Consider the following 27,715-nt stretch of genomic DNA (forward strand, 5'->3'; position numbering starts at 1 on the left):
AAGGTTGCTAGGCACGTGGCCCCTCAGATAAGTCCTGTTTTTTATTTATTTTTCAGGTGTTAAATTAATAACTATAGTTAATTTTTTAGCCCACATTTGATAACATTTATTTATAAAAAGATCTGTCAGCTGAAGTTTGCGGAAGGGGCACACTGACTGGACCAGGAAAAGAGTACCCCCCTATTCTCCATAATAAGTGGTTCCTTCCAAGGTGCACCAAGGAGCAGATACGTTACTTCAGTGGAGGAGGAGAGAGAGTGTTGGGTGACACACACCTCATTTGATTTGATTTTAGCTGCCGGTGATGGGCAAGATTTGCAGGAACTATTTTGTTCCAACTAGATCCCCACACCTGACAAACTGAGCTCATTAATCAGTTCAGTGATTGCCTAAATTCAACACACCTGGTCTTCCAGGTCGGTTAAATAAAAAAAACATGCCGTGCCTGCAGCACTCCAGTCAGTACCAGGGTTGCCTACCCTTGGTATTGGCCGTAGGGATGCATTTCTTTCTTGTTTTGGACTGTCTGGATTATTTTCATATTGGTACGGTATTGAAATTGAGTTGCAGCATTGTAGGAGCTAGAACAACTAGCATTTCGCTGCACCTGCTGTAACATCTAAATTGTTTATGCAACCAATAAAATTTGATTTGTTGCACATATCTGGTCTTGTCAATATCAGATTTTTTTAAAACATACTGTGAAATAAAATCATAACAGTCATCATAGTAGTAGTACATTTGAGTATTAATCATACTTCTATGTTTCTACATTGCAGACATACATTTTCATTATGTAGTTCTCAAAATCTGTAGTAGACAAACCGGTTTACCTTTAGAAGCTTTAGGTTTACCAAACATTTAAGCGATCATCAATTAAGAGCGTTCAGATTATGTAACAGTAAAATGTTGTTTAACAAAACATGTATTTCTACAGTAGATGAAACACTGATTAAGTTTGGAGAAAAAGGTGACTGTATGATTTTGTGTTTGTACTTAGTCAATTGAAACTGTGCTTTGAGTTTTGAAGCAAATGCCTTTATGATGAACTGTTTTTGAGTTTTGTACTAAAAGTTATGAAAATGTACCGCATACTTGTGAAAACTGCACTGAAATTAAAAAACTGTAGGATGCTTCCCCTTGTCAAAGTTCAGGTCAGACATAGTAACTGTCAGGAGACCAATCACAAAAGCTTATGAAGAGAAGGTAGAATATCTGTAAACTGTTTAGATCCTAGACCTAGTGCTGTAACACTGGAACGTTTCAACCACCCTTCCTACATTCAAACTCTGGGAGCATTGTCACGCCCTGACCTTAGATGTCTCTGTTTTCTATATATTTTGGTTAGGTCAGGGTGTGACGAGGGTGGGTACTCTAGGTTTTTGTATGTCTAGGGTTTTTTGTATGTCTAGGGTTTTTGTATGTCTATGTTGGTCTGATATGGTTCCCAATCAGAGACAGCTGTTTATCGTTGTCTCTGATTGGGGATCATATTTAGGCAGGCATTTTTTCCCCCCCACTTTCTGGTGTGGGATCTTGTCTATGTGTAGTTGCCTGTCAGCAATATAGTGTATAGAGTCACGGTTCGTTTGTTATTTTGTTCGGTGTTCATTCTTTTAAAGAGAATGTACGCATACCACACTGCGCCTTGGTCTCCTTCATACGACAAGCATGACGTGACAAGCATGTAGGTATTCTCCTTTGTTGGCATATGCAACTCTACTCATACCTGCAATAGCAATCACAAAAGCTTATGATTATCTTTTGATAGAATATCAGTGAGGTTTACATTATAGAACCTTCTAGCTTACCTATGCACACAATGTCCATGAAGCCGTACATGCCATAGCAGATCTGGAAGAGCAGGTCCTGGCGCTGCCACTTGGCCGAAGGGCTGAGGGACGACCACACCAGCCAGGAGATGCTGGCGATAAGGAACAGAGAACCCAGGATGATGGCTGCTATCTGCACCTTCTCTATCACTGTCAGAGAGATGGCTTGCCACTGGAGAGAGGGGGGGTATACAGAGAGGGGAGGGGGGGTATACAGAGAGGGGCGGTGGAGAGAGAAAGAGGAAGGTGGAAGGAGGGAGAGGTGGATCAATGTGTGTCTTTTTGGTGGAGATAATTATCTGTGCACTGATGTCACACAGTTGCAGGCAGGAAGACGTGAAAATGTGTTTTGTTACATTTGTATGTATTTTCGGAGCATTGGAGTGCTATGTTTCAGCATTCACAGAATACCTTTGATTTGGTATGGAAACCCCGAGGTATAGGGCAGCACTTGTAGTCACTTACACCCACATGTGCACACACAAACAGATCCTGTACCTGCAGTGGGTTCTTGGTGCTGATGGCCAGGACCTGGTACTTGAAGTAGCAGAGCTCACAACTCCAGGAGCCTCTCTCGCTGATCCAGCGGATGAGGCAGGGCTGGTGAGTACAGCGCACAGAGCCGTCACAGCGACACGGGCTCAGCAAATCCCCCTGCAGGACACAGAAACATATGCTTCAGTTAAATATCTCTAAATATCTACTGAAGGCATGGGCAACTACTCCGGTCTTTTGATCCTAGACTTTTGGTCCAGACCAGCACTAAAATACCTGATTCAGCTAAGCATGATGTGGATGATTCATAGATTTGTTGAATCAAGTGTATCAGTGATGGGTTGCTACAAAAGCCTGCAATCCCTGAGACCAGGCACTAAGCACTGAATCGTTGGTGAAGCTGACACGGATGTTCAAAAACAAGTGTGCACCTGGATCTCTAGAGGCACTTCTGGGTACAGGGTTTTCTTAAGGGTGTTGTATGTGGACACCTGTATGTGGACACCTGCTCGTTGAACATCTCATTCCAGAATCATGAGCATTAATATGGAGTTGGTCCCCCTTTGCTGCTCTAACAGCCTCCAGCCTGGGAAGGCTTTCCACTAGATGTTGGAACATTGCTGTGAGGCACTAATGTTGGGCGATTAGGCCTGGGTCGCAGTTAGCGTTCCAATTCATCCCAAAGGTGTTCGATGGAGTTGAGGTCAGGGCTCTGTGCAGGCTAGTCAGATTTTTTCACACTGATCTCAACAAACAATTCTGTATGGACCTCGCTTTGTGCACAGGGGGCATTGTCATGCTGAAACAGGAAAGGGCCTTTCTCAAATTGTTACCAAAAAGTTAGGAGCACAGAATTGTCTAGAATGTCATTGTATGCTGTAACATTAAGATTTCCCTTCACTGGAACTAAGGGTCCTAGCCCGAACCATGAAAAATAGACCAGACCATTATTCCTCCTCCACCAAACTTTACGGTTGACACTATGCATTGGGGCAGGTAGCGTTCTCCTGGCATCCGCCAAACTCCGATTCGTCCATCGGACTGCCAGATGGTGAAGAATGATTCATCACTCCAGAGAACGCATTTCCACTGCTCCAGAATCCAATGGCCGATGCTTGGCATTGCGCATGGTGATCTTAGGCTTGTGTGAGGCTGCACAGTCATGGAAACCCATTTCATGAAGCTCCCCATGAACATTTCTTGTGCTGATATTGCTTCCAGAGGCCGTTTGGAACTCGGTAGTGAGTGTTGCAACTGAGGACAGACAATGTAAGCTTGTGTGGGCTACCACGTCGCGGCTGAGCAGTTGTTGCTCCTAGACGTTTCCACTTCACAGTAACAGCACTTACAGTTGACCGGGGCAGCTCTAGCAGGGCAGAAATTTGATGAACGGACTTGTTGGAAAGGTGCCATCCTATGACGGTGCCACGTTGAAAGTCACTGAGCTCTTCAGTAAGGCCATTCTACTGCCAGTGTTTGTCTATGGAGATTGCATGGCTGTGTGCTCGATTTTATACACCTGTCAGCAATAGGTGTGGCTGATTCCACTAATTTGAAATGGTTTATATACTTTGTATATACATGTATAGTGTATAACAAGCCATACCGTGCGGTGCTGGACCCAGTTAGGTCTTTGACACATTCAAATCAAATAAAAATCTAACTTTATTTGTCACATGTGCCGAATACAACAGGTGTAGTAGACCTTACCATGAAATGTTTACTTACAAGCCCTTAACCAACAATGCAGTTCAAAAAAGTTAAGAAAATATTTACCAAATAAACTCAAGTAAAAACAGCATCAATGTAACAGTATAACTTTAGACCGTCCCTTCGCCCATACCCGGGTGCGAACCAGGGACCCTCTGCACACATCAACAACAGTCACCCACAAAGCATCGTTACCCATCGCTCCACAAAAGCCACGGCCATTGCAGAGCAAGGGGAACCACTACTTCAAGGTCTCAGAGCAAGTGACGTCACCGATTGAAACGCTATTTAGCGCGCACCACCGCTAACTAGCTAACCGTTTCACATCCGTTACAGTAGCACAATATAATAACAATAATGAGGCTATATATCCCGATACCGTGTCAATGTGTGAGGTTACAGGTTAGTCGAGGTAATTTGTTCATGTAGGCATGGGTAAAGTGAATATGCATAGATAATAAACAGCGAGTAGCAGCAGTGTAAAAACAAATGGGAGGGGGGTCAATGTAAATAGTCCGGGGGGCCATTTGATTAATTATTCAGCAGCCTTATGGCTTGTGGGTAGAAGCTGTAAGGAGCCTTTTGGTCCTAGACTTGGCGCTCTGGTACCGCTTGCTGTGCAATGGCAGAGAGAACAGTCTATGACTTGGGTGACTGGAGTCTTTGACCATTTTCGGGGCTTTCCTCTGACACCGCCTAGTACATACACTGCTCAAAAAAATAAAGGGAACACTAAAATAACACATCCTAGATCTGAATGAATGAAATATTCTTATTAAATACTTTTTTCTTTACATAGTTGAATGTGCTGACAACAAAATCACACAAATTATCAATGGAGATCAAATTTATCAACCCATGGAAGGTCTGGATTTGGAGTCACACTCAACACTAAAGTGGAAAACCACACTACAGGCTGATCCAACTTTTTAATGTAATGTCCTTAAAACAAGTCAAAATGAGGCTCAGTAGTGCGTGTGGCCTCCACGTGCCTGTATGACCTCCCTACAATGCCTGGGCATGCTCCTGATGAGATGGCGGATGGTCTCCTGAGGGATCTCCTCCCAGACCTGGACTAAAGCATCCGCCAACTCCTGGACAGTCTGTGGTGCAACGTGGCGTTGGTGGATGGAGCGAGACATGATGTCCCAGATGTGCTCAATTGGATTCAGGTCTGGGGAACGGGCGGGCCAGTCCATAGCATCAATGCCTTCCTCTTGCAGGAACTGCTGACACACTCCAGCCACATGAGGTCTAGCATTGTCTTGCATTAGGAGGAACCCAGGGCCAACCGCACCAGCATATGGTCTCACAAGGGGTCTGAGGATCTCATCTCGGTACCTAATGGCAGTCAGGCTACCTCTGGCGAGCACATGGAGGGCTGTGCGGCCCCCCAAAGAAATGCCACCCCACACCATGACTGACCCACCGCCAAACCGGTCATGCTGGAGGATGTTGCAGGCAACAGAACGTTCTCCACGGTGTCTTCAGACTGTCACGTCTGTCACATGTGCTCAGTGTGAACCTGCTTTCATCTGTGAAGAGCACAGGGTGCCAGTGTCGAGTTTGCCAATCATGGTGTTCTCTGGCAAATGAAAAAAGTCCTGCATGGTGTTGGGCTGTAAGCACAACCCCCACCTGTGGACGTCGGGCCCTCATACCACCCTCATGGAGTCCGTTTGAGCAGACACATGCACATTTGTGACCTGCTGGAGGTCATTTTGCAGGGCTCTGGTACTGCTCCTCCTTGCACAAAGGCGGAGGTAGCGGTCCTGCTGCTGGGTTGTTGCCCTCCTACGGCCTCCTCCACACCTCCTGATGTACTGGCCTGTCTCCTGGTAGCGCCTCCATGCTCTGGACACTACGCTGACAGACACAGCAAACCTTCTTGCCACAGCTCGCATTGATGTGTCATCCTGGATGAGCTGCACTACCTGAGCCACTTGTGTGGGTTGTAGACTCCATCTCATGCTACCACTAGAGTGAAAGCACCGCCAGCATTCAAAAGTGACCAAAACATCAGCCAGGAAGCATTGGAACTGAGAAGTGGTCTGTGGTCCCCACCTGCAGAACCACTCCTTTATTGGGGGTGTCTTGCTAATTGCCTATAATTTCCACCTGTTGTCTATTCCATTTGCACAACAGCATGTGAAATGTGTCAATCAGTGTTGCTTCCTAAGTGGACAGTTTGATTTCACAGAAGTGTGATTGACTTGGAGTTACATTGTGTTGTTTAAGTGTTCCCTTTATTTTTTTGAGCAGTGTAGTTCCTGGATGGCAGGAAGCTTGGCCCCAGTGATGTACTGGGCCGTACGCACTACCCTCCGTAGTGTCTTACGGTCAGATGCCGAGCAGTTGCCATACTAGGCGGTGATGCAACTGGTCAGGATGCTCTCGATGGTGCAGCTGTAGAACTTTTTGAGGATCTGTGGACCCATGCCAAATCTTTTCAGTCTCCTGAGGGGTAAAATGTGTTGTTGTGCCCTCTTCACGACTGTCTTGGTGTGTTTGGACCATGATAGTTCGTTGGTGATATGGACATCACCCTCTCTCCTGCTGAAAGATCAGCCACAAAATGTTGGCACCATTATTAACAGGTTGTAATCAACCCACTGGCTCCAGATCATCTATAAGTCTTTGCTAGGTAAAGCTCCGCCTTATATCAACTCACTGGTCACGCACTCCAGCAACTGGTCATCCCCAAAGCCAAAAAATCACTGAAGTTGGAGACTTATGTCTCCCTCACTAAGTTTAAGCATCAGCTGTCAAAGCAGCTTACCAATCGCTGCAGCTGCACACAGCCCATCTGTAAATAGCTCATCCAACCAACTACCTACCTCATCCCCATATTTGTTTTTCTGCTCTTTTGCACAAAAGTATGTCTACTTGCACATCCTCATCAATGATCATGTCACCAGAATAAGACCCTCAATATTTATTAGAAAGGAGCATCAAGCTCATCACTTTGCACTTTTTTTTTCTTTACCCCTTTTTCTCCCCAATTTCATGGTATCCAGTCTTGTCTCATCGCTGCAACTCATGTACGGACTCGCGAGAGGCGAAGGTCGAGACGTCGTGGCCGGCTGAGACAGAGCCTGGACTCGAAACCAGAATCTCTATTGGCAGAGCTAGCACTTCGATGCAGTGCCTTAGACCAACGCGCCACTCGGGAGGCCACATTGCACCTGTGAAGTTCCTCATAATTTAAGAATCTGACGCCTAATGAACGTTATGCTTTCCCGATGAGTTGTAATTGGGAGGACCGCACAACATGTCATCACGTGACTCCAAGTTTACTTCAATATGATGGCATATATATAATATGATCATTATATGCGCATAAAAACTTTCCACCTACATTTCTTGCATAATTTATTTCACAGACACAAAAAGATCCCACCTTGTCTAGCGTATTTAGTTTTGTCGACATTTGGAAAGGAAACAGAAAATTTGTCTGAAAACATCAGGCCTGTCATTACATTTTTTTATCCGACATGTACTTTACTTGCATAAAAAGGTTGGATGGAAACCTGGTTACTGAGAATTTGGTCAAAAACATTGTAATGGCTTATTAGATTGAATAAAAGTTTCGTAATGCTTAGGTTGCTATGAGTGTAATGATTGATATAAGTATGACACAAGACATCCAGGCAACCTTGAAAAAAAAAAAAAAATGTTATTTGAGTTGTGCCTGTTGTTCACACACATCTGCCCTCTCATTGTCTAGAATGGTCTCCTCCCAATTGACATACATTTTTTTTAAATACATTTCGTTCCATTGTTAAAGCGGCCACTTGAGTATATGATCAATATAATGGATAATATGTGGTAGTGACGTGTCTCTAGGCTTTCGAGATGGCATCCGTTTCCAATTATTATTTTTTTACGGTCTCAAGCATTGCAAGTCAAAATGTGATTGGTTGATTCCACTTTCACTCGCGGATGCTGCTCTAATACAGTTGAATTGCAAAGGCCTTATGTCTAGCTTCTGAAGGCCTAGCCAACAGCTAGATAGCTTTATTTTTATCCCCAGAGACCACCAAATTAAAATTCCTGATTTTTATATTTTTTTCTCTTCAATGTTAACCCTTTCCTTTCCAAAACAAACTGAAGACATTCAATCCGAATTTTATTGAAATATTATTGAAAAGATAGGAATTAAATAAAAATTCTAACTAAATGTATATTTAAAAAATAGAACAATTATAACCCTAACCCTTCTCTGAAGGCCCTTACGGTTCCCCACTGCCCATTTCCTTCTCCTCTTTGTTTCTCTCTTTCGCTTGCTGTGTTCCCCCCTCATATTGTTTACCTTTCTCACACTCTCTCTCTCCTGTGTGTGTGTGTGTGTGTGTGTGTGTGTGTGTGTTTTTGTGTGCTCAGATTCCAGATAGCCACAGTGCTGCTGTAGAGACGGAGAGGAGAGAGAAGTGGAGGGGAGGACGGTGACGGGAAGGAGGGGTGGACGGTGAGTCAGCGCACATGTCTCACTGCCTGTTTGCCTGCATGGCCATCCAGAAAGCCAATGGCATCCCACTGGACACAAACAGGTTAAATCAACATTGTTTTAATGTATTGTGATGCAGAATCTGCATTGGATTTGAAAAAAGTAATCAACTCTTGTTTTGAGGGTGAAATTTCAACCACATGATTTGATCTGCACACATGGGTGGCAGGTAACCTGGCGGTTAAGAGCGTTGGGCCAGCAACAGAAAGGTCACTGTTTGAATCTCAGAGCTGGCAAGGTGGAAAAATCTGCCGTTCTGCCTTTGAGCAAGCCAGTTAACCCCCAACAACTGCTCCCCGGGTGCTGATGACGTCGATTAAGGCTGCGCCTCTGAATCAGAGGGGTTGGGTTAAATGAGGAAGACACATTTTGGTTGAATGCATTGTTGTGCAACATACTAGGTATCCCCTTTCCCTCATGGTAACCACATTTCAACATAGACAGACCTTGTATAAAATATTTTGAATTTGTACCTTAAAAGCAATGATAGTGGATATAACCTTGAAAAACTATCTTAATTTAAAAAATACAATAGGCAGGGCAGCACCTCCTACTGGAGAATTGACCAAACTACAGCTACCCCATGTTCTCCCATCCAAGGTTTTAACCAAGCCCCACTTAGCTATTTGTCACTGACTATTGCCAATATGCTATCGTTAGAATGATTGTTGAGAGATCTCCACTTAAAAACTAAATAGATTGTTTATTGTTATCAAAGTAATTCCAAAGGGTAGGTTTAACAGATCAAATGAAATGTGACAATACTTGATCAATGATCAATGATGCTATTCAGGCCGCAACACAATTCAATATCACTAAATATCATGACATTTTAAATCAACCAAAGCTTGAAACCCTAGGCATACTGTATAAGTCATCAACACCAATTGTTTGAATTCAATCCAGAATTCAACCCAGAATTCAACAAAGCTCCGGTTGATTTAAAATGTCATGATATTTATGGATAATGAAGTGTTTGGTTGTCGACGCAACCAAATATCAACATTTGAAGGATATGTACAGTTGAAGTCTGAAGTTTACATACAATTTAGCCAAATACATTTAAACTCAGCTTTTCACAATTCCTGACATTTAACCTCTAGTAAAAAGCAGTTCAGTGAGGATCACCACTTTATTTTAAGAATTTGAAATGTCAGAATAATAGTAGAGGGAATCATTTATTTCAGCTTTTATTTCTTTCATCACATTCCCAGTGGGTCAGAAGTTTACATGCACTCAATTAGTATTTGGTAGCATTGCCTTTAAATTGTTTATTGTTTGGGTGGCCTTCCACAAGCTTCCCACAATAAGTTGGATGAATTTTGGCCCATTCCTCCTGGTAGAGCGGGTGTAACTGAGTCAGGTTTGTAGGCCTCCTTGCTCGCACACACTTTTTCAGTTCAGCCCAAACATTTTCTATAGGATTGAGGTCTCCAATACCTTGACTTTGTTGTCCTTAAGCCATTTTGCCACAACTTTGGAAGTATGCTTGGAGTCATTGTCCATTTGGAAGACCCATTTGCGACCAAGCTTTAACTTCCTGACTGATGTCTTGAGATGTTGCTTCAATATCCCTCATGATGCCATCTATTTTGTGAAGTGCACCAGTCCTTCCTGCAGCAAAACACCCCCACAACATGATGCTGCCACCCCCGTGCTTCACGGTTGGGATGGTGTCATTTGGCTTGCAAGCCTCCCCCTTGATGGTAATGATGGTCATTATGGCCAAATAGTTATATTTTTGTTTCATCAGACCAGAGGACATTTCTCTGAAATGTACGATATTTGTCCCCATGTGCAGTTGCAAACCGTAGTCTGTTTTTTTACTGACGGTTTTGGAGCAGTGGCTGAACAGCCTTTCAGGTTATGTCGATATAGGACTCGTTTTACTGTGGATATAGATACTTTTGTACCCGTTTCTTCCAGCATCTTCACAAGGATACTTTGCCTGGGGTGGCAGGGTAGCCTCATGGTTAGAGTGTTGGACTAGTAACCAAACGGTTGCAAGTTCAAATCCCTGAGCTGACAAGGTATAAATCTGTCATTCTGCCCCTGAACATTCTGTCATTGAAAATTAGAATTTGTTCTTAACTGACTTGCCTAGTTAAAAAAAAAAAGTCCTTTGCTGTTGTTCTTTGATTTGCACTTTTCACACCAAAGTCCGTTCATCTCTAGGAGACAGAACGCGTCTCCATGAGTGGTATGACGGTCCCATGGTGTTTATACTTGCATATTATTGTTTGTACAGATGGACGTGGTACCTTCAGTCGTTTGGAAATTGCTCCCAAGGATGAACCAGACTTGTGGAGGTCTTGGCTGATTTATTTAGATTTTCCCATGATGTCAAGCAAAGAGGCACTGCGTTTGAAGGTAGGCCTTGAAATACATCCACAGGTACACCTCCAATTGACTCAAATGATGTCAATTAGCCTATCAGAAGCTTCTATAGCCATGACATAGTTTTCTGGAATTTTCCAAGCTGTTTAAAGGCACAGTCAACTTAGTGCATGTAAACTTCTGAACCACTGGAATTGTGATACACTGAAATAGTCTGTCTGTAAACAATTGTTGGAAAAATTACTTGTGTTATGCACAAAGTAGTTGTCCTAACCGACTTGCCAAAACTATAGTTTGTTAACAAGATATTTGTGGAGTGGTTGAAAAACTAGTTTTAACTACTCCAACCTAAGTGTAGGTAAACTTCCGCTTTCAACTGTATCTTCTGCTTGGATAGTTCTATCTGTGCCACTGACTTGGTCTGGCTTTAATTCCAGTTTGTCTACAAATAAAATAGTTATATGTTGGATTCTCATCTCCATCTCAACCAAATATCTAAATTAAAGAATAGGAAGAAATCAAATTAAACTTTATTTAAAGTGTATTTAATGTCTGATTTGATGTATTCCTATTCTATAACTTAAATTTGTTTGAGATGGAAACATGAATCCAACATATCAAAGTTAAAGAATAGGACTAATTCAAATCAAACTTAATTTAAAGTGATTTTGTTACGGTGCGTGAATGAGGACCCAAAAGCGAATTAACGTAAACAGAGCTTCTTTAATAACAAAACAAAACGTAGGCTCAGATGGACCGGCAGGTTCCGACAGGACAGGACAAGGTTGCAGCAAACACGACGATAGTCTGGTTCAGGCATGAACAACACAAACAAGAATCCGACAAGGACAGGAGCAGGAACAGAGAGAGATATAGAGACCTAATCAGAGGGAAAAAGGGAACAGGTGGGAAAAGGGGTGACGAGGTAGTTAGGAGGAGACAAGGCACAGCTGGGGGAAAGCGGGGGAGAAAAGGTAACCTAACAACGACCAGCAGAGGGAGACAGGGTGAAGGGAAAGGACAGAAACAAGACACAACATGACAGTACATGACAGTACATGACAGTACCCCCCCACTCACCGAGCGCCTCCTGGCGCACTCGAGGAGGAAACCTGGCGGCAACGGAGGAAATCATCGATCAGCGCACGGTCCAGCACGTCCCGAGAGGGAACCCAACTCCTCTCCTCAGGACCGTACCCCTCCCAATCTACTAGGTACTGATGACCACGGCCCCGAGGACGCATGTCCAAAATCCTACGGACCCTGTAGATGGGTGCGCCCTCGACAAGGATGGGGGGGGGGGGGGGGGGAAGACGAGCGGGGGCGCGAAGAACGGGCTTGATACAGGAGACATGGAAGACCGGGTGGACGCGACGAAGGTATCGCGGAAGAAGAAGTCGAACTGCGACAGGATTAATGACCTGAGAAATACGGAACGGACCAATGAACCGCGGGGTCAACTTGCGAGAAGTGGTCTTAAGGGGAAGGTTCTGAGTGGAGAGCCAAACTCTCTGACCGCGACAATATCTAGGACTCTTAGTTCTACGCTTATTAGCAGCCCTCACAGTCTGCGCCCTATAACGGCAAAGTGCAGACCTGACCCTCTTCCAGGTGCGCTCGCAACGTTGGACAAAAGCCTGAGCGGAGGGGACGCTGGACTCGGCGAACTGAGATGAGAACAGCGGAGGCTGGTACCCGAGGCTACTCTGAAAAGGAGATAGCCCGGTCGCAGACGAAGGAAGCGAGTTGTGGGCGTATTCTGCCCAGGGGAGCTGTTCTGACCAAGACGCAGGGTTGCGAAAAGAAAGACTGCGTAAGATGCGACCAATAGTCTGATTGGCCCGTTCTGCTTGACCGTTAGACTGGGGGTGAAAGCCGGAAGAGAGACTGACGGAAGCCCCAATCAAACGGCAAAACTCCCTCCAAAATTGAGACGTGAATTGCGGACCTCTGTCCGAAACGACGTCTGACGGAAGGCCATGAATTCTGAAAACATTCTCGATGATGATTTGTGCCGTCTCTTTAGCAGAAGGAAGCTTAGCAAGGGGAATAAAATGAGCCGCCTTAGAGAACCTGTCGACAACCGTAAGAATAACAGTCTTCCCCGCTGACGAAGGCAGTCCGGTGACAAAATCTAAGGCGATGTGAGACCACGGTCGAGAGGGAATGGGAAGCGGCCTGAGACGGCCGGCAGGAGGAGAGTTACCGGACTTAGTCTGCGCGCAGACCGAACAAGCAGCCACGAAGCGACGCGTGTCATGCTCCCGGGTGGGCCACCAAAAGCACTGGCGAATGGAAGCAAGCGTACCCCGAACGCCAGGGTGGCCGGCTAACTTGGCAGAGTGAGCCCACTGAAGAACGGCCAGACGAGTAGGAACGGGAACGAAAAGAAGGTTCCTGGGACAAGCGCGCGGCGACGGAGTTTGAGTGAGTGCTTGCTTTACCTGCCTCTCAATTCCCCAGACAGTCAACCCGACAACACGCCCCTCAGGGAGAATCCCCTCGGGGTCAGTGGAGGCTACTGAAGAACTGAAGAGACGAGATAAAGCATCAGGCTTGGTGTTCTTAGAGCCCGGACGATAAGAAATCACGAACTCGAAACGAGCGAAAAACAGCGCCCAGCGCGCCTGACGCGCATTAAGTCGTTTGGCAGAACGGATGTACTCAAGGTTCCTATGGTCAGTCCAAACGACAAAAGGAACGGTCGCCCCCTCCAACCACTGTCGCCATTCGCCTAGGGCTAAGCGGATGGCGAGCAGTTCGCGGTTTCCCACATCATAGTTACGTTCCGACGGCGACAGGCGATGAGAAAAATACGCGCAAGGGTGGACCTTGTCGTCAGAGAAGGAGCGCTGAGAAAGAATGGCTCCCACGCCCACCTCTGACGCGTCAACCTCGACAACGAACTGTCTAGAGACGTCAGGTGTAACAAGGATAGGTGCGGATGTAAAACGATTCTTGAGGAGATCAAAAGCTCCCTGGGCGGAAACGGACCACTTAAAGCACGTCTTGACAGAAGTAAGGGCTGTGAGAGGAGCTGCCACCTGACCGAAATTACGGATGAAACGACGATAGAAGTTCGCAAAGCCGAGAAAGCGCTGCAGCTCGACGCGTGACTTAGGGACGGGCCAATCAATGACAGCTTGGACCTTAGCGGGATCCATCTTAATGCCTTCAGCGGAAATAACAGAACCGAGAAATGAGACGGAGGAGGCATGAAAAGAGCACTTCTCAGCCTTCACAAAAAGACAATTCTCTAAAAGGCGCTGGAGGACACGTCGAACGTGCTGAACATGAATCTGGAGTGACGGTGAAAAAAATCAGGATATCGTCAAGGTAAACGAAAACAAAGATGTTCAGCATGTCTCTCAGGACATCATTGACTAATGCCTGAAAGACAGCTGGAGCGTTAGCGAGGCCGAAAGGAAGAACCCGGTATTCAAAGTGCCCTAACGGAGTGTTAAACGCCGTCTTCCACTCGTCCCCCTCCCTGATGCGCACGAGATGGTAAGCGTTACGAAGGTCCAACTTAGTGAAAAACCTGGCTCCCTGCAGGATCTCGAAGGCTGAAGACATAAGAGGAAGCGGATAACGATTCTTCACTGTTATGTCATTCAGCCCTCGATAATCTATGCAGGGGCGCAGGGACCCGTCCTTCTTCTTAACAAAAAAAAAACCCCGCTCCGGCGGGAGAGGAGGAGGGGACTATGGTACCGGCGGCAAGAGCTACAGACAAATAATCTTCGAGAGCCTTACGTTCGGGAGCCGACAGAGAGTATAGTCTACCCCGGGGGGGAGTGGTTCCCGGAAGGAGATCAATACTACAATCATACGACCGGTGTGGAGGAAGAGAGGTGGCCCTGGACCGACTGAACACCGTGCGCAGATCGTGATATTCCTCCGGCACCCCTGTCAAATCACCAGGCTCCTCCTGTGAAGAAGAGACAGAGGAAACAGGAGGGATAGCAGACATTAAACATTTCACATGACAAGAGATGTTCCAGGAGAGGATAGAATTACTAGACCAATTAATGGAAGGATTATGACAAACTAGCCAGGGATGGCCCAAAACAACAGGTGTAAAAGGTGAACGAAAAATTAAAAAAGAAATGGTTTCGCTATGATTACCAGAAACAGTGAGGGTTAAAGGTAGCGTCTCACGCTGAATCCTGGGGAGAGGACTACCATCCAGGGCGAACAAGGCCGTGGACTCCCTTAACTGTCTGAGAGGAATGTCATGTTCCCGAGCCCAGGTCTCGTCCATAAAACAGCCCTCCGCCCCAGAGTCTATTAAGGCACTGCAGGAAGCTGACGAACCGGTCCAGCGTAGATGGACCGACAAGGTAGTGCAGGATCTTGAAGGAGAGACAGGAGTAGTAGCGCTCACCAGTAGCCCTCCGCTTACTGATGAGCTCTGGCTTTTACTGGACATGAAGTGACAAAATGACCAGCAGAACCGCAATAGAGACAGAGGCGGTTGGTGATTCTCCGTTCCCTCTCCTTAGTCGAGATGCGGATACCTCCCAGCTGCATAGGCTCAGCACCCGAGCCGGCAGAGGAAGATGGTAGTGATGCGGAGAGGGGGGCAACGGAGAACGCGAGCTCCTTTCCACGAGCTCGGTGACGAAGATCAACCCGTCGCTCAATGCGAATAGCGAGTTCAATCAAGGAATCCACGCTGGAAGGAACCTCCCGGGAGAGAATCTCATCCTTTACCTCTAAGCGGAGACCCTCCAGAAAACGAGCGAGCAAAGCCGGCTCGTTCCAGCCACTGGAGGCAGCAAGAGTGCGAAACTCAATAGAGTAGTCTGTTATGGATCGATTACCCTGACATAGGGAAGACAGGGCCCTGGAAGCCTCCTCCCCAAAAACAGATCGATCAAAAACCCGTATCATCTCCTCCTTAAAGTCCTGATACTGGTTAGTACACTCAGCCCTTGCCTCCCAGATTGCCGTGCCCCACTCACGAGCCCGTCCAGTAAGGAGAGATATGACGTAGGCGACACGAGCAGTGCTCCTGGAGTAAGTGTTGGGCTGGAGAGAAAACACAATATCACACTGGGTGAGGAACGAGCGGCATTCAGTGGGCTCCCCAGAGTAACACGGCGGGTTATTGATTCTGGGCTCCGGAGATTCGAAAGCCCTGGAAGTGGCCGGTGGATCGAGGCGGAGATGGTGAACCTGTTCTGTGAGGTTGGAGACTTGGGTGGCCAGGGTCTCAACGGCATGCCGAGCAGCAGACAATTCCTGCTTGTGTCTGCCTAGCATCGCTCCCTGGATCTCGACGGCTGAGTGGAGAGGATCCGAAGTCGCTGGGTCCATTCTTGGTCGGATTCTTCTGTTACGGTGCGTGAATGAGGACCCAAAAGCGAATTAACGTAAACAGAGCTTCTTTAATAACAAAACAAAACGTAGGCTCAGATGGACCGGCAGGTTCCGACAGGACAGGACAAGGTTGCAGCAAACATGACGATAGTCTGGTTCAGGCATGAACAACACAAACAAGAATCCGACAAGGACAGGAGCAGGAACAGAGAGAGATATAGAGACCTAATCAGAGGGAAAAAGGGAACAGGTGGGAAAAGGGGTGACGAGGTAGTTAGGAGGAGACAAGGCACAGCTGGGGAAAAGAGGGGGAGAAAAGGTAACCTAACAACGACCAGCAGAGGGAGACAGGGTGAAGGGAAAGGACAGAAACAAGACACAACATGACAGTACATGACAGTACATGACAGATTTAAAGTTAGATTTGATTTAGGTTGAGATGGAGATGTGAATCCAACATGTCAATTATTAATTTGTTGACAAACTATAATTAAAACCAGACTAAGTTAGTGGCACAGACGGAACTATCCAAGCAGAAGATACATCTCCTTCAAATGTTGTTATTTGCTGCATTAACATGCAAGCACAATTCAATTTGACTTTTGTAATACGGTAAATAGCCTAAAGTTGTCACGCCCTGATCTGTTCCACCTGTCCTTGTGCTTGTCTCCACCCCCTCCAGGTGTCGCTTATTATCAGCAGTGTATTTCTCCCTGTATTTCCTGTCTCTCTGTGCCAGTTTGTCTTGTTTTGCCAAGTCAACCAGTGTTTGTCCTAGCTCCTATTTTTCCCAGTCTCTGTTTTTTCCCTAGACTTCCTGGTTTTGACCCTTTCCTGTCCTGACGCCGAACCCGCCTGCCTGACCACTCTGCCTGTCCTGACCTCGAGCCTGCCTATCGCCTGGTACTGTTTGGACTCTGACCTGGTTTATGAACTCTCGCCTGTCCCCGACCTGTTTTTACCTACCCCTTTTGTTATAATAAATATCGGAGCTCAACCATCTGCCTCCTGTGTCTGCATTTGGGTCTCGCCTTGTGCTCTTATAAAAGTTAAGACGATCTTGCAAATGAATGTAACATTTGACCTTAAAATGAGTAACACATCCATGGGCACATTTTGAGGTTACTGTAACTATACATTTCTTCTTCAGTAATCATATAAAGCATTCATGTTCAAAATAGCAGACATAGGTCATCGCAGGTCTGTGGAGATCTTCAAAATCGCTGTAATAATCTTGAACGGCATTGATCACTTGCACCGTGTACTTTTAATGTAATCTCAACTGCAATCCAGGTCATTTGTTTTTTATATTAGTTGAAGCACAGTGATATCACATTCCTCTTTTGTACCGTATAAATTAATTAAATATCTGACATTTTGTTCCCATTTGAACTTTGCTGTGCGTTTAAATGGTTGAAAGTGAAGTGATAAGACGTTAGTGTGACAACTTAAAAAATATCAGACATTGTTTTTCCATTGGAATTTGGTTGTGCTTTTAGATGGTTGAAAGCATTGGAAATTCAACTGTCTTTTTGAGTGGGTGAATATAGGTTGTAATCTCATTGATCAATGTCTCAACCAAATGTTACCCAATTTTCCATGTTGAAATTATGTAGTGCCCAGTGTCCACTTAGGATAAAAACACTTTACAATTACGCACACAAAACACTTGAGCTTTTATGTGGTCCATTTCATGAACATACTTTACATTTTTACTACTGAACTTATTTAGGCTTGCCATAACAAAGGGGCTGAATACTTATTGACTCAAGACATTTCAGATTTTATTTATTTTATTACATTTACATTTTTTGTAATTTAGCAGACACTCTTATCCAGAGCGACTCACAGTTAGTGAGTGCATGAATTTTCATACTTTTTACTACTGGTCCCCTCATGGGAATCGAACCCACAACCCTGGCCTTGCAAGTACCATGCTCTACCAGTTGAGCCCCAAAAAATTCTACAAACATCCTAATTCATCCAAAATAGTAGGACTAATTTCTCTCACCCCTATTGCCCATATTTTGTTTTCTACATTGAGATGTTATTGGTCTCTGTAGTTCATTCTATGAACATTATATTGTATTTGAATCCTGCAACCAAGTGTATCTCAGTCTTGATCAATACTTATTATTGTCAATCAACACTTATTCTCAGCTAACAGCTAACAATCACAGACATGGACAAAACATTATTTTCATATACAAAGTGAATGTTGAAAGAATGTCTCCACAGAGTACTGAAAACGTTCCTGAACAATTCATGGAATGTGTCTGTCATGAACATTATTGGAATACCCTATGAATATCCTGGAAACCAACAATTGCTCGCTGGATTGTATCTTTGCCTCTGTCACTATGATGTTTTGGGGGATGAAGTATGGAGTATTGAGCATGGGTGGGACCAAACTTGATTCCCAACCTCCAAACACTCACAGAGTGCCCATCATAACAACTTAATATAAATAAGATTTGTTTCGGGGCATATAAATATCCACAGCAGTTGATGGTTCAATTGGCAAGGACTGAAGTAGCTGGGTCCAAAAAGAACCAGCAACATTATATAGGCTAATTCAAGGGTAAGTGAATCTGCTCCTTGGGTATAATGCCTTATAAATCAAATCATGTAGACAACTAAGTAACCAATGATTTATTTGTTAATGGGATGTTATGGAGAGACAGGTGAACCAATGATGACATAGAGTACGACAGTATGAGTCATAATACCCATAAAACCTAGCAGTCAAACAGGGATATGGTTCCAATAATTTTTCCACCATTCATTTTCCCATAGGGTATTTTAGAAACACTGTGTTTCATGTAGGCTTACCCTGGCGTGATGTTTTGATAACCGTGTAAATCTCTCTAGGACAAGGTGACTTTTATCAATATATTTGCAAGTATTTAACCCCCCCAAAATGAAATGCTAATTTACTGCTAATGTGGCTATAATAAAGAACTATAAATGCCATGATGACCTGCACAAGACTGGCAATAGAGGCAAAGGTCAGAATATCTGGATTAACTATCTAATGTTAGCTAAATGTAGTAATAATTTATACATTTAAATTTAGTAAATGTAATAAATTGGCTACATTTCTTAAAATGGACAATTCTGTGATCTGTCTTGTGCATGTTTTCAATTGACACAATACCTGTTAGCAAAGGTTTCAGTTAGTGATGACATGCAGGAGCTGGCCTTGCAGGGATTTTTAGTTTTGCATGGTCTACTTTGATGCATATTAACATGTTTGAATCTGAGAGTAAATAAAGGTGAATATATTGGTAATATTCAACTTGTTCGAGAGAGATTTACATGGTTATCAAAATGTCACGCCAATGTCAATGGAAGGCAGGTAATTAAATCATCAAAAGAAAAACGTGTTTATTATAGCCTACCCACTTGGCAAAAACTGTTTAAATCAACGTTGTTTCCATGTGATAGATTTCAACAAAACAATATATTTTGTTACGATGTTGAATCAACCTGGAAAACTGTTTGAATTGGACAAAAGTCATTAACGTAGGGTCAGTTCGTATTTTTACCCAACGTTTAACCTAAACCCAATGACAAGGTGACATTTTTTGTTGATTTCACATTGAATTCACATTAGTTGACAACTCCAAAACTAGATGGTGAACTGACTTCTGTGCCCAGTGGGTAGGGGTTATAGGTACATATGATGGGAAATAGGCCTTGTGTGAAATCATTGTCAATGCGAAAGAGATACCAATGCATGTAGGTCTAGATTATTTATGGTTCTCATAGAAATATCAAACATTATTTAAAAAAATCCAATTCAATTGCATGTGGCGCAGGAATCGCTGACTCGCTGCATTTTCCTAATCAAGACACCTGCTAGTAACTCTTAACTGGTTACGACAGCTCATGAGGTCTCCAAAATATATTTAGACTAGGTGTGACTCTAATGACTAAAGAGGCTTCATGCATAGCTTTTATTTTTACCCATAACAGTAGGAGTAAAATGTCTCTATTCTCACCACTTACAACCAATTTTCTACTCTGAGACGCTTTGTGAATACAGGCCCAGGCCGGTTGACCCACAGTGACACAGCATGTTCATCTCTCCATCTCAGGTTGACAGTGTCAACAGGGAGTCACCCCCATAACCGAGCCGCTGGAGAACGGCCTGCTAATGATCATGAATATTTGATACCTCCTGACGAGGTGGCTAATTGTGTTTGTCGAAGATAAATGGCAAGCACCACGGAGGTCGGGCCATCACCTGTTGAGACACTTAACCTGAAGAATCGATGAGGAGAAGGAATAGAGAAACTGTGATAGAAGTGTGATATGCAAACTGCTTTTTATACTGTTCAACATACCTTGTGTCAATTGAAGCTTATCCTCAATACTGAGAACTAAACTAATGGTGTTTTCTAATGCAAGAAAAAGCCTCTGAACCTTTCACCTATTACTACCTGTCAGGGCAAGGAGATTGAGGTTGTAACCTCATATAAATATCTTGGAATTTTAATTGATGACGACCTCTCTTGTAAATTGCATATTCAACAACTTACAAAAAAAATGAAGCTGAAAAGGGATTTTATTTTAGGAATAAGACCTGTTTTTCCTTTGAAGCCAGAAGGAGGCTAGTATCAGCTACATTTATGCCTTTACTAGACTATGGGGATATTTTATATATGAATGCTGCCGCTCAGTGTTTGAGATCAATTCACACTCTTTACCATGGCACTTAGAGATTTATTTTAAACTGCAAAACCCTTACGCACCACTGCACTTTGTATACCAGGGATGGCTGGCCTTCTCTAGTCACTCGTAGGCTCAGTCACTGGTATACCTTTATTTACAAAGCCATTTTTTATTTATTACCTTTTTATTTGTGCATTTTTATTGTTCAGAAATGTGGTGGGTACTCTCTTCGTTCGCTTGACTTTATCCTGCTAACTGTTCCAAATGTCCGAACTGAATTTGGTAAAAGGGCTTTTATGTACTCTGCGCCATCGTCTTGGAAAATACTTTAAAACTGGAAGAACTTGTCCTGATTGGTGTTTTTAAATCACTTGATGAAGGATTTTGAGGCTGATTCCCTGACCTGTCAATGTTTTTAATTTGCTTTTTTATACTCTTGTGAATTCAATGTTTTTTACAAGATTACTTGTACTCCCTGCACATTAAGTCTCCATCACGACACTCCTATTGTTGTCTGTCTGTAATTTTTTTGTAATGACTTGGTGCTGCCTATCTTGGCCAGGGCGCTCTTGAAAATTTTAATTTAATCTCAATGAGCCCTTCCTGGTTAAATAAAGGTTTAAAAAAATAATATATATATATATATAGGTGTAGTGCTATTGCACTGTATGTGATTAATGTTGTGCTCCTCAAAATCCTCAGCTTTTTCATGAAGTTGTTTCAAGGCCAACGGTTACCTCTCACTATGTTGGGTAAAAGGCTGACCATAACTAAGGTTGGGATCAATTCCATTTCAATTGCCCCCATTAACTGAAATGTACACTACCGTTCAAAAGTTTTTGTCCATTAAAATAACATGAAATTCATTAGAAATACAGTGTAGACATTGTTAATGTTGTAAATGACTATTGTAGCTGGAAACGGCAGATTTTTAATGGAATATCTACATAGGTGTACAGAGGCACATTATCAGCAACCATCACTCCTGTGTTCCAATGGCACGGTGTGTTAGCTAATCCAAGTTTATCATTTTAAAAGGCTAATTGATCATTAGAAAACCATTTTGCAATTATGTTAGCACAGCTGAGAACTGTTGTCCTGATTAAAGAAGCAATAAAACTCACGTCAACAGTGAAAAGGCGACTCTGGGATGCTGGCCTTCTACGCAGAGTTGCAAAGAAAAAGACATATCTCAGACTGGCCAATGAATAGAAAAGATTAAGCTGGGCAAAAGAACACAGACACTGGAGAGAGGAACTCTGCCTAGAAGGCCAGCATCCCGGAGTCGCCTCTTCACTGTTGACGTTGAGACTAGTGTTTTGCGGTTACTATTGAATGAAGCTGCCAGTTGAGGACTTGTGAGGAATCTGTTTCTCAAACTAGACACCCTAATGTACTTGTGCTCTTGCTCAGTTGTGCACCTGGGCCTCTCACCCCTCTTTTAAATAGTCATTTACAACATTAACAATGTCTACACTGTATTTCTGATCAATTTGATGTTATTTCAATGGACCAAAAATGTGCTTTTCTTTAAAAAACAAGGACATTTCTAAGTGACACCAAACTTTTGAAAGGTAGTTTATATTTTCCTCAATGGCATTCAATTAGAAACATTTGGAAATGGAATTGGAATTCCAGTTAACCTTATGAATTGACTGAATTGAAAACACAACTGACATTCAAGTGTTTATCAAGTTGAATATAACCTGGCTATAGAAAGGGCTGATGTATGAAAATTGAAAATGTCAAACTGTACCAATATCAAAGCCAAAGAGTAACCTTTTTTTGTGAATAGCTTACATAGAATCATCATAATGAAACCTCAAAAGCTAGAAAGGTACATGTAAAAATGAACGTTCTCAATTAACCATGTGGTTTTAAAAGAGATAACAGAATCCCTCAAATCTGCATTTTCTTTTCATCACCTATTTCCCACTCTATTGTTCTTTTCCCACCATACTACACTTTACCTAACTGTCCATCTCACCTCCCCCTCTCTCTATCCCTCGCTCTCCTTTGTCTCTTTCCCCTCCCCCACTGTCTTTCTCCATCTCTCATCATCGCTCCTTTATTATCTTGCTCTCTGCTTGGTTCATATCATTTAGGATGTACTACATAATGAGACACACACACACACACACGCACACAGACACAACCGCACATACACATATGTTGACATGTGCACAATTACACAGAGTTAGTGCTCCAGAAACACCTGACGGTGACAGAAAGGTTGTTATTGTCTCTGGTCTCAGACATAACTTACAACATTCCTCTCTGACTAGACCAGTGTGAAAAAACAGTGTATATGAATTCATGCACAAGGTGATCAGATTCTTTCACCCAGATGGTAATGACCACTTTCTGTATAGTTTCTATTCAGAGAACAAATACACAGGTAGAAGGAAGAATGCGATTTAACCGACTCAAGTTGATTATATCTTTAATGTAATGGAGTGGAATACAGTGTTCATGGTGTGTTTCAGCTAAAACCCTGGGATTGCATGTGGGAGTTGTCCATCTAGACAATCCACTGTGGGCACTCTTGGTTCCATGAGCATGTCTCTCCAGTGATGTTGGATGAATGTCAGAATCTGCCTGCAGTCCAATGCCTTACACATCAGCACTCTTCAACCAGCAGAGCCTGGGTCCATACACGTGCACCACCACCATTACCTCACTGCAAATAACATAGAGCTATAGCCAGCCGTTTCAAGGATATTCTTAGAACCATACTTTGAAAATGAATTATCATCTAGGATAAAAGACTCCTCGACCTCCCATTCGAAACCCACTTCCTAAGCTCTTCTTTATCTGCAGTCTTTCGGCTAAATGAGAAAATGTGACCCGTTTAATATACATGTACAATTAGAGGTTTGGAAGGAATACCATTCCCCAGTGCAGAGGTGGAATAATACACTTGACTGTAGATTTGTGATAAGGTTAGGGCCCTATACCCCTAGCTACATGGTTTTTGTCTTGCAGACTCCACAGTCCTCTCTTCATCTCTTATTTCCCTGCACAGTAAGTCCCCATCACGACACTCCTATAAATCAACTCCATGCGATGTTGTCATCTCCACTCTATTAATGGACCCACGTGCCTCCTTTCAAAGGATACCACCAAGCCTAATTAAAAGTGTTCAAAGGTCCTGTCTCATTTGATTCCCTCAGGGGATCCCTATATCATGGGACATGGTGCTGCAACAGAGACTGTTCCTATCTATAAAACTACAGCCCAAAGTTAGACTTAGCTTTGACAAATAGCCCAATTCAAACAAAATGTATTTTAATTTACTCAAGAATACAGGAAGTTGATTTGCTAGAGTAACAGACATTTTCTACCATCACTAATAGATTGAATTTTGTGCAAACAATAATCTTTGTTGATTAATTGTGATTGGATGTCATTATAAAAGGGCAAAAGTCATTAAATGCATTACCCAGGATGCACTTTACAACTGTATTTCACTTTATCTACTGGTAGCTTAGAGGTTAAGAGTGTTGTGCCAGTAACTGAAAGGTCGCTGGTTTGAATCCCTGAGCTGGCAAGGTTGAAAAATTGTCCGTTCTGCCCTTGAGCAAGGCAGTTAACCCCCAAACAACAACTGATCCCTGGGCGCCTATGGCGCTGATCCAGAGGGGTTGGGTTAAATGTGGAAGCACATTTCGATTGAATACATTCAGTTGTGCAACGGACTAGGTATGTCCTACTGTGTTAAAACTACTGTATGTCATTGTTGCTCCCTAACATGTTGTACACCTCTTCACATTATTTGTGTTTTCCTTTTTGCCTGTGATGAAATCCTGAAAAGGTTTGCGATTGATGAAAACCTTTCAAGACTGTTGGTGTTATACAGTAGTGTCAGGTTCAGACTGACATTGAATCAAATCACAACAATCAGATTAATATCGAAAGCACTTCTGTTAAAATCATGGTATGTACCTACAGTATTAATTTGTATCTGGTTCTTGATGGTGAAACCACTGCCTGTTTTACCCTGAAATTATCTACATGGAAACAACATATGGAAAAAATATGTATGTATGGAACAATGTATGGAACAACATGTGTATGGAACAATGTATTGAACAACATGTATGTATGGAACAATGTATGGAACAACATGTATATATGGAACAATGTATGGAACAATATTATGTACAGTGGGGCAAAAAAGTATTTAGTCAGCCACCAATTGTGCAAGTTCTCCCACTTAAAAAGATGAGAGAGGCCTGTAATTGTCATCATAGGTACACTTCAACTATGACAGACAAAATGAGAAAAAAAATCCAGAAAATCACATTGTAGGATTTTTAATGAATTTATCTACAAATGATGGTGGAAAATAAGTATTTGGTCAATAACAAAAGTTTATCTCAATACTTTGTTATATACCCTTTGTTGGCAATGACAGAGGTCAAACGTTTTCTGCAAGTCTTCACAAGGTTTTCACACACTGTTGCTGGTATTTTGGCCCATTCCTCCATGCAGATCTCCTCTAGAGCAGTGTTGCTTTGGGGCTATTGCTGGGCAACACGGACTTTCAACTCCCTCCAAAGATTTTCTATGGAGTTGAGATCTGGAGACTGGCTAGGCCACTCCAGGACCTTGAAATGCTTCTTACGAAGCCACTCCTTCGTTGCCCGGGCGGTGTGTTTGGGATCATTGTCATGCTGAAAGACCCAGCCACGTTTCATCTTCAATGCCCTTGCTGATGGAAGGAGGTTTTCACTCAAAATCTCACGATACATGGCCCCATTCATTCTTTCCTTTGCACGGATCAGTCGTCCTGGTCCCTTTGCAGAGAAACAGCCCCAAAGCATGATGTTTCCACCCCCATGCTTCACAGTAGGTATGGTGTTCTTTGGATGCAACTCAGCATTCTTTGTCCTCCAAACACGACGAGTTGAGTTTTTACCAAAAAGTTATATTTTGGTTTCATCTGACCATATGACATTCTCCCAATCTTCTTCTGGATCATCCAAATGCTCTCTAGCAAACTTCAGACGGGCCTGGACATGTACTGGCTTAAGCAGGGGGACACGTCTGGCACTGCAGGATTTGAGTCCCTGGCGGCGTAGTGTGTTACTGATGGTAGGCTTTGTTACTTTGGTCCCAGCTCTCTGCAAGTCATTCACTAGGTCCCCCTGTGTGGTTATGGGATTTTTGCTCACCATTCTTGTGATCATTTTGACCCCACGGGGTGAGATCTTGCGTGGAGCCCCAGATCGAGGGAGATTATCAGTGGTCTTGTATGTCTTCCATTTCCTAATAATTGCTCCCACAGTTGATTTCTTCAAACCAAGCTGCTTACCTATTGCAGATTCAGTCTTCCCAGCCTGGTGCAGGTCTACAATTTGACAGCTCTTTGATCTTGGCCATAGTGGAGTTTGGAGTGTGACTGTTTGAGGTTGTGGACAAGTGTCTTTTATACTGATAACAAGTTCAAACAGGTGCCATTAATACAGGTAATGAGTGGAGGACAGAGGAGCCTCTTAAAGAAGAAGTTACAGGTCTGTGAGAGCCAGAAATCTTGCTTGTTTGTAGGTGACCAAATACTTATTTTCCACCATCTTTTGCAAATAAATTCATTAAAAATCCTACAATGTGATTTTCTGGATTTTTTTTCCCTCATTTTGTCTGTCATAGTTGAAGTGTACCTATGATGAAAATTACAGGCCTCTCTCATCTTGTGGGAGAACTTGCACAATTGGTAGCTGACTAAATACTTTTTTGCCCCACTGTATGTATGTATGTATGTATGTATGTATGTATGTATGGAACAATGTATGGAACAATGTATGGAACAATGAATGTATGTATGTATGTATGTATGTATGTCTGGAACAATGTGTGGAACAAAATGTACATGTGGAACAATGTATGGAACAACATGTGTATGGTCTAGTAAAAGACAAACTGACGCACACCCACCAAAAACGTTATAGAGTTGCTGACTAAGTAAATTATAAAAATAAAGAAGGTAAGTCGCATACCCTAATTATGCTCCCAAACAGTTAATGCAACCAAAGTTTCGGCATGCAGTGCATTCCTTCCTTTATGTATTATTTATTTATTTGTATTATTATATTTATTTGTATTTATTTTCCATGTGTATGGAACAATGTATGGAACAAGATGTATGTTTGGAACAATGTATGGAACAATGTGTGTATGGAACAATGTATGCAACAAAACAACAATGTTTTGCCCATTGGAGACATTTCCATATTCTATGTGTTGCTTTCTGAAATTAGACTTTTGGCATCCTAATAGGGTCACAATGAATTCAACCAAAATCCTGTTTAAACTCCTCAATAGAAGGAACCTGTACCACTGTCTGTTTTGGCTGCAGCTGGAACATGATGATGCAGAAACACGTCAACAAAGTTTAAGTTAAAAGGTTTGTATCCGTTTTAGTTATTGGGTTCCAGGAAAATGTAACAGTCTGTATGGAGCCAATATGTCATATTATTATTATTTAAAAAGATATATATTTTACCAACCCAATCTTGTCTAATCGCTGCAACTCCCCTACGGGCTCGGAAGAGGAGAAGATGGGACAGGGCACAATTAACCTAGCGTCACCCATGTTAGGCGAGGGTTTGGCCGGGGAGGCTTTACTTGGCTCATCACACTCTAGCGACTTCTAGTGGCGGGCCGGGTGCCTGCAGGCTGACCCCGGTTGCCAGTTGAACGGTGTTTCCTCTGACACTTTGGTGCGGCTGATTTCCGAGATGCAGGGCCTTAGACTGCTGAGCCACTCGGGAGGCCCTGCCAATATGGGGTCTTTGGAGACAAAGCTTGGCTTGATCCAAACAGTTTGATC

The 27,715-nt window shown here is 43.3% G+C and overlaps 1 protein-coding gene and 1 long non-coding RNA gene across 2 annotated transcripts in view; one reads left to right on the top strand and one right to left on the bottom strand.

The window, feature by feature from the left end:
• Positions 1-27,715, bottom strand: part of LOC110494207 (E3 ubiquitin-protein ligase MARCHF9-like) — a 31,546-nt gene that overhangs the window by 1,808 nt on the left and 2,023 nt on the right. Inside the window, exons 2-3 of the mRNA XM_021569043.2 lie at positions 2,331-2,486; positions 1,812-2,004 (exon numbers count right to left, since the gene is read on the bottom strand). Of these exons, the coding sequence (XP_021424718.2) occupies positions 1,812-2,004; positions 2,331-2,486 (349 nt within the window). The remainder of the gene's footprint in view (positions 1-1,811; positions 2,005-2,330; positions 2,487-27,715) is intronic.
• Positions 1,535-17,066, top strand: LOC118940480. Its single transcript, XR_005037023.1, has 3 exons — positions 1,535-1,687; positions 8,421-8,505; positions 17,019-17,066. It is a non-coding gene; the product is annotated as an uncharacterized LOC118940480 (long non-coding RNA).

This window comes from Oncorhynchus mykiss, chromosome 17 (genome assembly GCF_013265735.2).
Source record: "Oncorhynchus mykiss isolate Arlee chromosome 17, USDA_OmykA_1.1, whole genome shotgun sequence".
Classification (NCBI taxonomy): domain Eukaryota; kingdom Metazoa; phylum Chordata; class Actinopteri; order Salmoniformes; family Salmonidae; genus Oncorhynchus; species Oncorhynchus mykiss.